The 16184-nt window shown below is 43.1% G+C and overlaps 1 protein-coding gene across 2 annotated transcripts in view; it reads right to left on the bottom strand.

The window, feature by feature from the left end:
• The window catches only part of LOC147435736 (Regulator of chromosome condensation (RCC1) family protein), a 63055-nt gene extending 53721 nt beyond the window's left edge, over nucleotides 1-9334 (bottom strand). For both annotated transcript variants that reach the window (XM_086488709.1, XM_086488710.1), the window contains exon 1: nucleotides 9139-9334. In XM_086488709.1, the coding sequence (XP_086344835.1) occupies nucleotides 9139-9319 (181 nt within the window). In that variant the 5' untranslated portion in view covers nucleotides 9320-9334. The remainder of the gene's footprint in view (nucleotides 1-9138) is intronic.
• Nucleotides 9335-16184: the final 6850 nt, after the last annotated feature.

The following is a 16184-nucleotide window of genomic DNA, read 5'->3' as shown; positions in this document are numbered from 1 at the left end:
TGATCCTCGCATGACCAGTTTGTTCTGGAGAGGATTGTTTGAGAACATGGGTACTACGCTCAAGTTCTCGTCTTCATTTCATCCACAAACTGATGGACAGTCAGAAGAGGCCAATTCTACTGTCTTAGATCTGCTGAAATGCTATGTGTCAGATAATAAGGGCAAGTGGGAACAGTATTTGCCTATGCTTGAGTATGCGTACAATAATACGGTGCATTCGTCTACTGGTAAAGCACCTTTTGAAATTATTGAAGGCGGCAAAAAGGTTCCTCCCATTTTGCACACAAAGGACAAGATCTTTGAGGCAGATCGATATGTTGAGAACATGGATGAGATGTATAAGAAAATTAAAGTTGCCTTGGAGAAGACTCAGGCAAAACAAAAAAAGGCTGCTGATCGTCACCGTCGTGAATTGCTACTATCACCTGGTGATTGGGTTCTCTTAAGGTTCGAAAAGGCAAGGTTAAAGAAGATGAAGGGCAAGGAACGGTTGTTTCCTAAGCTCAGCATGCGTTACTATGGGCCTTTTCAAGTGCTTGACAAGATCAGCGATGTGGCTTACAGGCTGAAACTGCCTGATGCGTGGAAGATTCATAATGCGTTTCACGTGAGTCTTCTAAGACCCTTCGTGGGTGATGTGCCAGAAGATATGCCAGTTGAAGATCAGCCAGAAGTTGAGGAACTTGATGAGATCCTGGTACCTGAGCAAGTTTTGGCACATAAGGACAGAAAAGTTAAAGGACAAGTTGCAAGACGCTATTTGGTGAAGTTCAAGAACTATCCGCCTATGGATGCAAAGTGGATGGAAGAGCATGAACTGTCAGAGTCACCAAATGTATTGCAGCTTTACCTTGAAGCCTTTGGGTTACAGCCTACTTATGCCCCAACCCAACGTGTGCAAAGGAGGGGTAATGATAGAGCTCGTACATCAAATGTACATATGAATTCAGTGCCATAGATAGAAATGGCAAAAGTATGAAGGCCTCATTAAGTCATTTGTATCTATGTATGTTACGACCTTTCTTGCGGATACATGCGATGATAAAAGAGTGTTAATAGCACAAGATCATCAGTGGCGTGTATTTATGGTATGCAATCGAGGACGTTTGCGATTTCAAGAGGGGGGTATGTCACGAGGACGTGGCAGTTATTAACCATGTCACAGAGATGTGGCAACTGCTAACCTTGGTTGTTGGTTTCTTTCCAATGGGGTTTATTTTATTTGTTTAAGACCCTCTTTTTGAAGTAGCAAACGGTCGGACATTGTATGGCCAATGTGAACGGTTGATTCACCCACAGACGAGAAGTGGTCGGCACTGGAATTCGTATGGTAAGAGGATGTCTAGGCTCAGAGCAAGATCATATAGGTCCCCCCGTCGCACTTAGCAAGTTGGTGGATACTAGATTAAGGCGTAAAGTCAAGGTGGGACTACTAACAAAAAGTATCCGACAGTTGGGCCACATTGCATTTTTGGATGCGGTCCCAATGAGGATAGATGGTCAGAAGACCAGTGGGAGCCCAACGGAAGCATCTCCTAAAATTTAGGGAACTGCTATTTTGGGCCGTGAAAAGTGTTCGCGTCATAACCTCCGGTATGACTAGGGGAACATTTTATAACTCTGCCGCGAAGTCAACTAGGCAACTGGTCAGGATATTTTTAAGCGGCGAACCCGAAACGGGAAAATGCTTGAAAATGCGCCAAGTGTCACATTTTCGTGAACTTTCCTCTTGCAGAAAAATGGGCGCTGATTTTTATGCTGGGAGAGGCCTCATTTGCAACCTGTCACAGGTTAAGAGCTATGGAGTGCTTTCTTTCCCTCTCATGTACAGTGTGGTGCTAGGAGTGATGCCCTGCACACTACACACTGCTCTCTCTCTCCCCTACGTGCAGTTATGTGATGCCCCACAAAAGGGCTACTCATTTGACTGATGTACAGTTGTGTGGGTTCATGCTTTTGTGCTGAGGCAAGAGCCTCCTTGAGCAGGAACAGGGGTAGCTAACTGCTGCTCCAAAGCAGGCACTGGTGAGGGTCATAACCTCACCGTACACGTGCAAAATCAGCGCTGTGTATGCGCTGTAAATTCACTGTTTTTAAGCCGTACGGACGCCAAGACCATTGGGAATCGTACCCCACTGGCAGAGGACAGTTAGGGGACTGTTTGGGGCTGAAAACAGGGCAAAAACCAGTAAATACAGCGTGCTGAATTTACTGTTTTTGGACAAGAATCAGAGGGTATATGACAGTGCAAGCGAGTTCCAGCAGGGGAATTGGTTTCGCGCAAGTTTTGGGGCTGTTATGTTGCCGAAATTTGGCCAAATCAAATGGTATCTAGGTGGATACACGTGAAGGATTCCCAGGACCTTACCTTGTAATTTACCCTCCTAAAGAATAAAGAAATACCGAAAGGGGCGCCAATTTTGGGACCTACAGGTTGTCGGCGTCTGCTCGGAGCATTCTAGCTTCCGAGCCGTGTGTGTGATTAAGTGTTAATTCCCGTTACAGGTCTCCTTTGCAAAGTGCTCTGTGTGTGTGTATAAAGTAAAGAATTTCGGGTGAAAGCCAACGCCTACCGCCCCACGGGCCAGTTTCATCAAACCCTCCTCCAAGGGCCCTTCTCTCGATGGCGAGAGAAGTCTATGCTATTGATTGCACAAATATGATACAAGGTGCTGATGCGAGTTACTGACGCTATGATGCAATGAGGATCTAAGTCGGTGAAGACGAAGACGACGACGACGAGAGCGGCAACAACGATGACGACGGCTGGCTGAAAACGCTGGTTTCAAGGGATGAAAATGCTGGTGTGCATGACTAAAAACGCTGACTCCATATGATGAAAAACGCTGGTTTTGTTTGTTGAAAACGCTGGACAGCAAGGCTGAAAAACGCAAATACAGCAGGCTGGAAACTCTGGGGGTTGTCTACTGAAAACGCTGGTACAACTCAGGTACAACACTGATGCAGATCTGTTGAAAACGCTGGCGCTGGAACTGCTGTGATTGCTGAAAAACGCCAGGGCTTGTAGGGGGTTCTTGCTTGAGAAGGTTGCTAGAGGGCCTCTTGCAAGAAGTTGCATGTGCTCTCTTGCTTCTTCTGCTTCCACTAAGTGACTCCCAATTTCATTATATATTAACTAGCAACTTTGCCCTACCCAGCTTCCCAACAAAGTCACTTATTAATAACAAGTGAAACATGGCTAAAATAGGGAAAATAGGTTCTCTGCACTGTAAAATGCTCCTGATGAATTCTGATGGTAATGCTGATGATCATGCTGTGTGCAACCAGAGGATATGCATCTACTCTAAGTGCTTGGACATGCACGGTCTGCGAACAGACTCACAAAATTGCTAGAACACTTCCTAAGCTAGGCTGACTGAACCCTTGTCATGAAGTAGCTTGTCCACATGCACATAGGGTTAGATGATCACGTGAGAGTATTGTCCTCCCAATCAATGAGAGGGTTATGCTCACGAAACCATCAAATGCCCAAAAAGCATATCACATCCTGAAAGAGGAGACACGACAAATTTCCTACGGAAGGCAAATTGTTGAGCTGAAAACAACACATCACGGCACTCTTGCGTGATGAGAGAGTCCATACCGAGAGCGAAGCCAAACACCTCGAGAGGAGAAGTCGGACTAACCTCTAGGCGGGCTCTCTCTACAAGAGATGGACTAATCACATCATGCATACTACCTGGATCAAACAATATAAAAAAGCGTTGACCCTTCACATGACCATAAGGGTGAAAGCATGTTAACTTGTCATGCTTTTTCATGTCCCGAACAATGCTAACTAGCACAATTTTGACATATGCTAACTAGTACAATAACTTGAGCTACATCTCCAAGATCTATGACATATGATATATCAATAGAAAGCACTTGAAACAAGGAATCCAAATGTACAACCTCCGACAAATTTTGATATTATTTGTAAAAAATTTACCGGACGCCCAACTTTTTGAAGATGTGCTAACTTGAAACTGCTAACCAGCACAAAAAGCGCGACAGGTTAACATGCTTTCACCCATAACACTTCATGAGAGACTCATAATGTGTGTGTCAGAAACATGTGATGACGCAGATTGATTCATTAAAGTGTTTGTGGTAGCTGTGGGTTCTTTGGGTTCTTTAGATGGGGCTATCTTAGGACAACCCTTCTTAATGTGACCCTTGACATGACATTGATAATATCTACCTTCCTTAGCATAAATCACTTGTTCTTCAGCCAATTGTATCCTCCTATAATTTTTTGTGCAGCTTTTTCATATGGGGTTAGCTTAGGTTTTGCAATTGCTTTAGCTTTACCCTTAAATTCATTTTGAGAGTTCTTTTCCGAAGGATTAGAGGAAGATTGGCTAGAAGAGTTACCATTCTTACCGTTCTGAGGGTTCTAAGAGGTAACTTTGAGAAGTCTTGTTTTCCTTAGGCTTTCCCTTATTGTGCTTCATCTCTTGTGCGAGAGCAATCGCTACCGCCTTGTTGAGGTTGATTGGATTGAGCACCTCGACATCATACTTGATATACTTGTCCAATCCATAAAGGACCGCCTCCTTGCGCTCAGCATCCAATTTGCGTAATTGGGTGCCGAGCTGCAAAACACGATTAGAGAAAGACATAACGGGCATATCATTTTGCTTGAGACCGCGCCAATCGTCTTTCAACCGTGCAAGGTACTAGGGTGGCTTAAACCGCGCCTTGAGCTTCTCTTGGAAGTCGGCCCAATTGAAAGAAAGAGGCGCGCCTTTCTCGGCTTCCTCTAGGTGCGCAGTCAACTGTGCCTCTTGCCATGCGTGGTACCAATTAATGGCACACCGGCAAGGTACATAGCTGTCGTCAAAACCTTGCTATTTCCTGTCTTCTTAGTTGTCGCAAAGTAAGCATTAAATTGATGCAACCAAGAATGAATAATAGTAGCATCCATCTTACCTTCATACTTACTGAACTTCAACTTCTCGGTGACGGGGTGGTTGGAGTCCGAATCTCGGCTTGCGCCACTGGATGAACCACCAACCTCTTTGGCCAGCTCGGGTTTCGAGGTGATTACTTGTCAGACCAACTCTTGCATGCGTTGGTCTCTCAGCGCATCACGCTCTAACTCCAAGGCCGCTCTTTTCTCTTCGCGCTCGCGATCCAAGATTGCCTTTCTTTCTTTGCGCTCTTCGCGCTCGCCATCCAAGATCGCCTTTCTTTCTTCAAGCTCGCGCTTCAAGGAACGCGATTCAATTCTTGTTGTGACATCATGTCCATCATCGACTTGACCAAAGCCTCCATCAGATTTGGTACAATCCTTGGCGTAGATGGGGAAGGGGGAGGGTCGAAAAAACCTCCTGGTGGAGAAAACTCTTCTTTGCCACTCCCAGGCTCACCACTTCCATGCGAAGTATCCATTCCGCTTCGGGTGATGACCATACACTGAAGTCTTAGGTTCTTAAGTTCACGAGAAACTTGGGTTCTTGTGGGTCTTGGTTCTTGAGCTTCTTGAGGGTCTTGAGTCTTGAGGTTCTTCTTTAGCTTGCAATCTGTCTTAGAGAAGGATCTTCTCTTACTCGAGCTCCTCTTTCCTGCGGGTGCACCCCTAGGCGGCCTTGCGCTCACACCAAGGTTGCTTTTTCCCACCTCACGTCGATTGGTCGGCCACTAAGTGCACGGCCGCTCTCAATGAGTAAAAAGAGAAACAAGGGGAGGCTAGACATGCCCTTCTTTCTTTGGTTTCCTGTCACTCTTCAAAAACACGATTAGGAATCGACACGCCCAAGAGGAATTGGGTTACGTGCAACCGCAACAAGCAAAAAAAAATTATTGTGGTTCTTTTCTTGAGTGATACAGAACATTGTCAAAGCTCTGATACCAATGTAAGGTGCAACGAAAGTGAAAGTTGAACTTTTCTCAACATGAGTGCTCCGAACTGTGCTCAAGGTTCCTTTTACTTACGGAAGGGAGAGCCTTTCGAGAGAGTGCAAGTGATCACAAACAAAGTGGATAAACACTGTGAATGAAGGTGTTGAGACTGAGAGATGGAGAGAGAAGAAAATACGACACCAGTATAGTTGTCAAACCCTCCTCCAAGGACCCTTCTCTTGATGGCGAGAGAAGTCTATGCTATTGATTGCACAAATCTGATACAAGGTGCTGATGCGAGTTCCTAACGCTATTATGCAATGAGGATCTAAGTCGGTGACGACGTGTAACAAACTGCTGACGTGTCGACCTATTGAACAAAAGGAGCCACCGGCCGAGGGGCCTAAACCCTAAGAGAAGCAGAAGCAGCAACAGATTTCTAAAAATTGTGTAGCTGTTGATGACGTGGCAGATTTTCAAAAATTGCGCTGACATGATGACGTGGCAGGCTGTACGGATTTTCGTAAATTACGCTGGCAGCTTTTGGCTTTGCTTTTTGGACCAGAAGCTTTTGAGTTTTGAAGGCTTTTCACTGTAACTGCTTTTCAGGCCAAGGGCCTTAAAATATGAGGTTAGGACTCGTTCTCTGGCATGCTACCGACTTGTACTGTGTTGATGCAATATAAAGAAATACCGAAAGGGGCCAAGGTTTGAGGTTAATACTCTCTGGGGTGGAATTCCACCACTCCGTGTCGCGTGTCTTCTCTCTTTCAGTTTCAGTTGTTATTGAAGTGCTAAAAATTTGTTCAGTCTGTTCTTTTCTATTGGCACGTGGTGCCCGTCTTGTGACAGTGGTATCAGAGCATCAGGCGTGTGCTTTTCTGAAAGCATACCGGTCCAACAAAAGAGCAGACTCTGGAATTATCTTCGCCCTCCAACCCCGAGTTATTAGCCACTCCCACCCTTACTTCATCGAGCATCGGGCGCGCTCCCGTCTTCACCGCTCATGTCTTACAAGGCATAAGCCATACAGATCACTTACAAGAGAAGGACCCAAGATTTGTTTTGAGCTACTGTTTTTCTCAGAGGCAACGCCATGCAGATGTCTATAGCTACCAAGCCGCACACTTCCAAGGGCTTATCAAGCTTTCAAGAAAATTTTTGCCCCGAAGTTATATGGTTTCTGACATCTTTCTTCGGAGTTATCTTGAAACGCTTGCCATGGAAACGCTTGCCATGGAAACGCTTGCCATGGAAACCCTAGCAGATTATAACTTGAAGTTTCTTGACATCTCCCAGTAGATGTCTCTTCACGATTAGATGACCTTGGAGGTCCACTGCGATTGCTATCTTGGGACTACCATCGCCGCCAAAGAAACATTGTTTGTCCAAGAGCTGATGGACCATGTTGTGCTTGGCTACGACCCTATGGAATAAACCTAACCCTAATTTTGTGGTGCAGGTTTCAGGATGGAAAGTCGGTCGACTTTTCGAGCTTGACTGATGTCGAGATTGCTTTTTAAGTTTGAAATCTGTTTGAGAACTTGTTTGGTGATCCTGTTTGGAATTTGTTTGAAATGGATGGTATCTGTTTTAAACCTGTCTTGGTGCCAATTTGAATTGTTTGACTGTGGTTTTAATATTGGTTTCAATGATTGGTGGTTTTACCCCCGGGTGGAGTAGTGAGAAATTATGTTTGAGAATGCTTGTTCATACTCATGGCCCGGACCCTTGTGGTTATTTAAGGGGGGAGTATTGTTGTTGTTACTCATGGCCCAGACCTGCATGGTTATTTACGGGGGGAGTATTAAGAAGTCTGAGTAGTAGTTACTCTTAGCACCTCCAAACGACGCAGACTGCGGTCTGGGGGGCGTCTGGTTGTAAAAGGCCTCTATATCTCATGGCCCAACCCTTTTTAGGTTATTTGTGGGAGGAGTGATGAGGAAGTCGTTGAACAACTCATAGCCCGGACCTGGATGGTTATTTGCGGGGCGAGTGTTCATCGACGGCTTTATGTTTTTGTATTGTAACATGCATATATGAGCATTTGTGTTGCATTGTGATGTGCCAACCACTGAATATTCCTAATTGGATGAGATTGCCTGGGTATGTAATTTTAGTGCATCAAGACACCCGTGGAAGATCAGTACGGTCTGGGTGTGATGGCTAATTTTACTACGCCGGAATATCAAGAGTTTCGATATGGACGAAAGGAGAAGCCAACTCCTTGATCAAAAGAGTTGAAAGGAGAAGCTAACTCCTTCATCAAAAGAGCCGAAAGAAGAAGCTAACTCCTTTTATAAAAAGAGAAAACTAAATGACCTTCGGAAATTTTTTGCAGCTAACTTGAGTTGTTTTGCAGATATGTTGTAATCGCGGACGATTACTCTCTTTCAAGAAGGGGAGATGTAACAAACTGCTAACATGTTGACCTACTGAAGAACGGAGCTACCGGCCGAGGGGACTAAACCCTAGAAGAAGCAAAAGCAGCAACAGATTTCTGAAAATTGCATAGTTGCTGATGACGTGGCAGATTGAAATTCCTAATAAATCGATGCACTCTATACAAGCTCTCTAAATGTACACCCAACACGAAGCCATGAACCAAGCCATAGCCCAAAGCACCTAATTGGCCGCCAACACACGACCTACCAGTGACAAATGTGATGCAAACCAATGACATTACTTCCGACCAGTAGAGCACAAGACCTACTGAAATTGTAGCTAAGGTGGGACATCAATCCCACAAGCCAAGAAAAAACATACTCTCGCCTCCACAGGCTCGCATCCTGCACCACCAATGGCAACCCCATCCGACTTGCTCCAATTGATAAGAGCACCACTAGCCAAGCATAATCTGTCCAAAGCCTAGCACAAAAGACTCCAAAGCTGGCAAGGAATACTCTACAAAAAGCATGGCTTTATCTGCATACTCCTGATCAAGTAAACCCCTCTGGAGGAGGCCGGGACAGACTCTCCAACAAATGATCCAATCGTAACGGCACTACGCCAGATTTGTATAGTGCTAAAACACCACAAATCCATGAGCCGTGCGTACCAAACAGCACAAATAACATCGTCAATCCCTAGCAGACGAGTAGCATCCCAGCGACGGATCGAATACGCACTACCGATAAACACTCTCTCTCTCTCTCTCTCTCTCTCTCTCTCTCTCTCTCTCTCTCTCTCTCTCTCTCTCTCTCTCTCTCTCTCTCTCTGATTTCTCTCTCTGTGATTTGATGATAACGTAGAGTGGTAATCGAGTTACCCAAGATGATGGGGAGGACGTACTTAACACAGCAACAGAGTGAGAGCCTCCGCAAGCAAGCTGGAGCAGGGGAGCGGGCGATGGTGGAGGCAGGCGCTGAGGGAGAAGCTCGTCCTGGAAAGCGCCGGTGCCCAACTGCCCATGAGTGCCCGCGCCCCAGCTCCACCACTCTCCCCCCTGTTCTCCTCCTCCACTTCCCTCCATTGGAGTGGATATCTCAGATGTTTGAGGGACCAATTTATAATTTCATTCCACTTTATTTTTCAGTGTCAAAATTAAGGGATTGTCGTATAAGGGTGGTTACACACTGCTATTATTAAAAAAGAGAGCGCCCGAAATGTGGCGGCCATTTTGAGAATGGCGGGCGGTTGCTTTTTCATATGCCTTACACAATAGCCATTTGATCATTTTATGTAAATATAGTGAAAAAAACTTTGATTGGCTAGACAATAAGTAGAAACCAGGCCGCCAAATAGGGGCAGCATGAAGGGGTCGTCCAAATGTCAAAGAGACATTGGCGAAGCAGATTTTTGGCAGTGTGCGTGCAACTAACCGTCCAAAATTGAGGTTTGCAACTATGATTGGTGATTAGGTTGTTATTTGGTGGCCGATGCAACAATGTGTGCAAAGGCCCTGAAGCTGCTTACACATCGCCTGCCCAAGCTTGCGCTTGCGAACATGGAAGCCAGTCGACAGAAGTTGATTGGGTGTGCAAAATGGGCAGCAAACAATAAAACGGGCAATCGCAATCCCCCTGCCCAAACTTGGGCGGGAGAGCGTCTGCCAGCTCACACTTAGTGACTATCGAACCAATAGGCTATCAGCACCAACTGAAAAGTCCCTGCTTTTACAAAATAAAATTAAATCATTATGTAATACATGCGTGCTTGTCCCCGAAGTGACGGGCAAGCATAGGCTTGGTTTGTATACAGCCTAAATCCCAGTTGCTTGACCCTTGTTTTGGCATGCCCAAAATGCATGGGCTATAGTGTTGAGTACCCCTTTTGCAAAAAGAGAGTGGTTATTTTTTGTCTTAATTTAGTTGAAACAAAATATTGATTGGTTGTAGTCGCTTGAGGTGGCAAGCCTCTCATTAGAAAAATAGTGTACGAAAACAATAATCGAGATTCGATTGGTGTGATTTCTTGAAAGAAGGGGCCAATTGTGAAGTTGCTCTCTCTCTCTCTCTCTCTCTCTCTCTCTCTCTCTCTCTCTTATGACGTTAAAACTTTTCTTCTTCTCGAGTGTGTGTGGGTGTGTGTGTGTGCGCTAATAAAAAGAGGAAAATGGTATAATCTTTCTATCACCCAAGTGTGGTAGATTGGTTATCCCATTTCCCTCTTGAATAACAGGTCTTGAGTTCAACTCCTCGTCGGCTAGATCTTTAAGGTCTCTTGGGATAGTTTCCTAAGACGTTAAAACTCTCTTCTTCTCGGGTGTGTGTGGGCGTGTGTGTGCGCTAATAAAAAGAGGAAAATGGTATAATCTTTCTATCACCCAAGTGTGGTAGATTGGTTATCCCATTTCCCTCTTGAATAACAAGTCTTGAGTTCAACTCCTTGTCGGCTAGATCTTTAAGGTCTCTTGGGATAGTTTCCTACGACATTAAAACTCTCTTCTTCTCGGGTGTGTGTGTGGGGGTGTGTGTGTGTGTGCTAATAAAAAGAGGACAATGGTATAATCTTTCTATCACCCAAGTGTGGTAGATTGGTTATCCCATTTCCCTCTTGAATAACAAGTCTTGAGTTCAACTCCTCGTCGGCTAGATCTTTAAGGTCTCTTGGGATAGTTTCCTACGACGTTAAAACTCTCTTCTTCTTCTTCTTCTTCTCTTCTCTCTCTCTCTCTCTCTCTCTCTCTCTCTCTCTCTCTCTCTCTCTCTCTCTCTCTCTCTCTCTCTCTCTCTCTCTCTCTCTCTCTCTCTCTCTCTCTCTCTCTTGCTTGCTTGTGTGAGTCCCCACGAAGCTATTGTGGGCAGTGAATGTAGGCGATTGAGGGCGCAACAGAGAATGTGGGTGTCATCATGCTTGGGTTACATATTTACTTTATTCATATACAACATCATTGCTCTTCTCTTGCGCACTTGATAAAAACATTTTAGTTTGATCGGACAAGGGCAAAATTGTGCAGGTAAACTCTCCTCTAGGATATTATATTTTAAATGTTATTTCTATCTAGGGCTACCTTGCAAATAAAATGAACACACTCACTTGCAATCACTGCTGGAAATTATAGTTTGTATTAAAAGATTGTGTAGCAGAAAGTATGAAGACTATAATGCATGAAAGAGGAGAAAGAAAAGCAATTACAGTTAGTATAACTTATGTCGCATGAGCAACAACAATTCTTGTAATAGCCACGAAGCAAGGTACTTTGAACATATGTATGGTAGTAGTCACTTTACTTCTACTTTGTGTAATGAGGGTGTTATCATAAAAAATGATACAAATTGCAGATGTTTTCTCTTATGGTGTTATCTCATATATGATGTTGGTGGGTGCCTATCCATTTGAAGATCCGAATGATTTCAATTCTCCTTAAACCCAAGCCAATATTTGTCGCTCGGTCATGTGTATAATATGCATGGACTGCTAGGAGAGGCCTTTCTATGTTGCAAATTTTGAGCGTGCAATACTTTCTTGATTATGTGCATATATCAAACGAGTGCAAGGATCTACTTTCTTCCATTTTTGTAACTAACCTTGCAAAGATATGCTTTGATGTGATAAATGATTATTGGTTGTGATGGAGGGTTGTGTTGCATTTTGTCATGCATGTTCTTTGGAGAACAACACAATACAATTGCAGAGATAAAAACCATCCATGCTTTCATAAAGGCCTACTTGAATTTCAGCACCAAATCGAAGGTTTTGAAGTGAGTTATAATCACAATGATCCAAACAATACTTTGTAGAGTGTGGAGGATATTCTGGGAATTCTGAATGAGACAAAGCTTTTGGGAGCCAAGGACCCCATCGCACTTGGGGTTGCTGATGAGATTGAATCCAATCTTGAGGTGGAAGGCAATGGGAAATTTGTTTGCAAAGTTTAGTGACGTGACTTATATGTGTGCATGTACATGTAACACGGGCACATGACTAAGTGGAGTCAAAATTGTTCATAATCTTTCCTTGACTAAGCACAAGGCATTCTGTAATTTTTAAGTCCATTAACTAATCACAATGCAATAAATATGTGTTGAGCCAGAAGGCTGCCCCTGCCTAGTGTTGCTTGTCCACAACAAGCTTTTGACCTCCTAAGGTTAGTGAGAGATTCTTTCGTGAGCCTACTCTCGTCTATCTCAAACTTAGCATCCACCAAAAAGATCTTCGTAGAGGAAGCCTACTTCAAGCTCTCATCCTGAGAAGGATTTGCTCAAAAACCCCTTTATTGGAAGTAGCTTAGTCAAAATGTATCCCAAGTGTGGTGCCCTCACCAAAGCAAAAGAAGTCTTCGATGAGCTTCCACTTCAGGATATTGTCACTTGGAATGTGCTCATCGTAGGGTATGCCCATCATGGCCAGCAAGCACTCAAACTTTTCAAACCCATGCATCATGATGACCCTTCTCCCAATGCATCCACCTTTGTATGCATTCTCAACGCCTGTGGCAACATGCAAGTCATTGAAAAGGGCCATGAAATACATGGGGTTACTGGACAAAAATGAAATGCTTTCCACAAAGTGGTGGATATGTATGCTAAATGTGGTGCCCTTGCAAGTGATCAACTCTTGAGGTCAACGACATTTGCTGTCAAGATCTTGTGTTGTGGAATGCACTTATCACTAGATATACTAAGCATGGCTATTGTGATAAATCAATCGAATGCTCCAAGAATATGCAAGTTGAGGTATCTTCCCCATTGTTGTTACCTTTGCTTGTATGTTGCAAGCCTGTGGTGCTCTAGGCATAGGAAAATAGGGAATGGAATATACTTCTGTGGCGTGAAAGAAGGTTTGTTGGAAAGGGATGTTGTGCTTGACCCACACTTTTTGTTTGAAAAATCTTTAATGTTAGCATCATATTTACATTATCGTTGTGATGCTAGTTTACCAAGGCAGACAATGAGGCTGCAAGAATAATTTACATCATCTATTTGCCTTATATGAACATCAAAATGGACCTTTTGTGTTTGCGTTGTCAATTAAGACAAATCACGGCCAGCAAAATCAATCTTATCACTTCTAATTGCTTTTTGCATTTTGTGCTTTCTATGTTGTGGTATTCTGAGAGCTTCTGCCTAGCAAAGCCAATTTGGGCTCGGCGAAGATTGCAACACCAATGTGTCGAACATGTCTGTTGACATTAGTGTGGTCTACTCATGCTCTCAAGCCCTTCCCTCTTGCCAAGACTATGTATTCTATTGGGCCCGACAATTGCAATTGCTCTCCAATGTTGCCTCTCTATTTTCCACAAGTACCTCACCCCTTGCATCAACAAATTCCTTGTCAATTTCCTCGTCTCTAACACTAAACTAGCCGCTCTTCATCCCCATTTCTTGTGCTTGTAACAACCTCAATTACTCTGTTACTATGCTATTCAATCTAGGGTTTCCTTCTTCAAGATTGAAAATTTGACTTTTTAATGCCTTACATGTACTAGCGTCGAAGCTTCCAACCCATCAATAAGTGCAAGTTCTCTCCCCATTGGAGCCTCTTTCATGGTCCCCCATAGATGCGCTTGCCCCTCGTAGTCGTAGCTAGGTCAGGCATCAATATTCTTATTAACTACCTAATTGTGTCAAAAGATAGTGTTGATGTAATTAGTTTAAAATTCTAGGTGAATCTTTCGTCCTACGAGCTACAAATGATTTGTCACACAAAGTTCGATTATGTATGAACAGGCTACAGCCGGGAGCACAAGGTGCCTACAAAATATAGAAAATGACATGATACAAGCAATAAAACCATTGAACTTGCATACTTGATGAATTGTACATGCACAAAATCAAAGCTATACACAATAGAGAGAGAGAGAGAGAGAGAGAGAGAGAGAGAGAGAGAGAGAGAGAGAGAGAGAGAGAGAGAGAGAGAGAGAGAGAGAGAGCACGTGCAAGTGCATTTCCTAGAGCGGAGTACTACACATGCATAAAGAGAGGAGATGTGAGAGGAGAGAAGAAGAGACACTAAGCATTAGGTGCAATCTTCCTCCATACAAGAGTGAGCATTTTCCTCTTGCACGTATATATTTACAGATTTCTTGAATGCTCAAAAATCATTACAAACTATCTGCTCGGACATAAAGTAATTGTGCTTTTGCCACTTGTCAGTTGCAATAAATAAAATATTTATCAATTTCCATTACATACCTTTGTGTTAGAAAAGCAACTATCCTCAGTTGCTATGTTATTAATGTGCAAATGATGCTTGTAAAAAACAATGGTTAAACTTATGTGCCAAAAATATAATGTATAAAAATAAAAACTCATAAACTTAAACAAACAAGTTTGCTTATGCCTGTCATCATCCACATACTGCATATTCTAGTATTCCATACCACGACAATAAGCAATATATGACATATCTTGATGTATCAGGATATCATTGGTCATAAACATCGTTCAATAATCAATTGTCATTAATCTCATGTCCAATTTCATAAACATTGTTGACATCAAATCATCATAAATCAAATGCAAAAGTAGATCCAAGTCCAAATCTATTCTATTATTTATCCAGGTTAACAAAATCATATTAGTGGTAGTGGTGGCCAACCACTATAGCATAATTTTGTAATTAGTGTTCCCAAGATCGACGAATTGACACCAATGAGTGCTACCTAAATTGAAAAATTTGCACTTGTGCTACCTAAATCGATAAATCTGCATTGATATTGTTTAAACCAGTGAATCTATTGTTTGTTGGCGTGCTGCCCAAATTGAGGAATCTACACTTGTGCTGCCTACGACATTTACACAATACCTAAATCAGCAAGCAATGTGTGTAGGTGATCAATGGACTAGGCAAGGCATAAAAAACAAAACATTAACTATCTGTTTGATCCCAAATTTGTGTAAGCTAGAATATGAAGTACGTACAAAGTGTTGTTGATCATTCCAAATCTCTTGAGCTCATGTGAGTACCTTTATAGCTTATTTATATGAAACGAACCAAAAACAACTTGAACTTGAAAGTAAGTGCCTATCAAAATTCTTCCCCATCACCAAAAGAGAATAAGCAACCTAGCCAAAAGATGAATACAGTGATTCCTTTTTTCCCCAGCTGCATGATTTAAACATAAAAAGGTTACAAAGCTACACCATAAGTATGACCATGATAGAAGACTTACTAGAAGCTAAAAGGAATAGTAAGCTGTTTTGCATTGCACAATTTGAAAAATAGTCTATCTCCCAATATAGCCATGTCGTTTAGCAAGCCTCATTAATCTCTGTCATGCATGTAACAACCCCTTTGTAGATCCCGTAGGTAGCACCACACAAATGTGCACCAACCAAGGAAGCATCTAAGTAATGACGTTAAAAAGGTGCCAAACCATCATTCCATCTAGTCCAATCAATGTGTGTCCTCTCTCATAGCCGACACCCTTATTAATCAATCATATATGCATTCCAAAAAAGCGGTTGCCTTGCTACTTCCTCCACACAAGAAGGTGGGTGTCGAATCACAACGAGGCACATTCCTTCCAATATGAGAGATTGGGAATTGATGCATGCAACTCTCCATCCATCCATCCATGCCATATATAGGCCCCTAGCCTACTAAGTATAGCCCCTTGAATCGCATGAGCATCGCGGACCTTGGCCTACTACCCAGTCCTACCTTAGGCCTTACATTACTCTCCCCTTGGAGAAGCGTTTTCATCCTCAAAAACAAAAGTGGTGATATCTTCATAAGAACACTAATGTTTTCCATAGTGGTATCCTTCACGGATCCAGTTGTCCATTTGATCGAAACACGGTTCAATAGGAGGTTCAATGAAATCAAGATGAACATCTTGATTTTCCACATTGTTGACCTTGGGCAACTATCTTGTGTATCCAATATAGTGTAGACTCCATTCAAAACTCACTAGAGTACATTGAATGAGTTTCTGTAGCTAAGAGGTGTCT

The sequence above is a fragment of the Adiantum capillus-veneris genome, chromosome 18 (genome assembly GCF_014529385.1).
Source record: "Adiantum capillus-veneris isolate H3 chromosome 18, ASM1452938v2, whole genome shotgun sequence".
NCBI classification, from domain to species: Eukaryota; Viridiplantae; Streptophyta; class Polypodiopsida; order Polypodiales; family Pteridaceae; genus Adiantum; species Adiantum capillus-veneris.
Note: the sequence above shows the minus strand (reverse complement) of the source record. Positions and strands in the feature narration are given on the sequence as shown.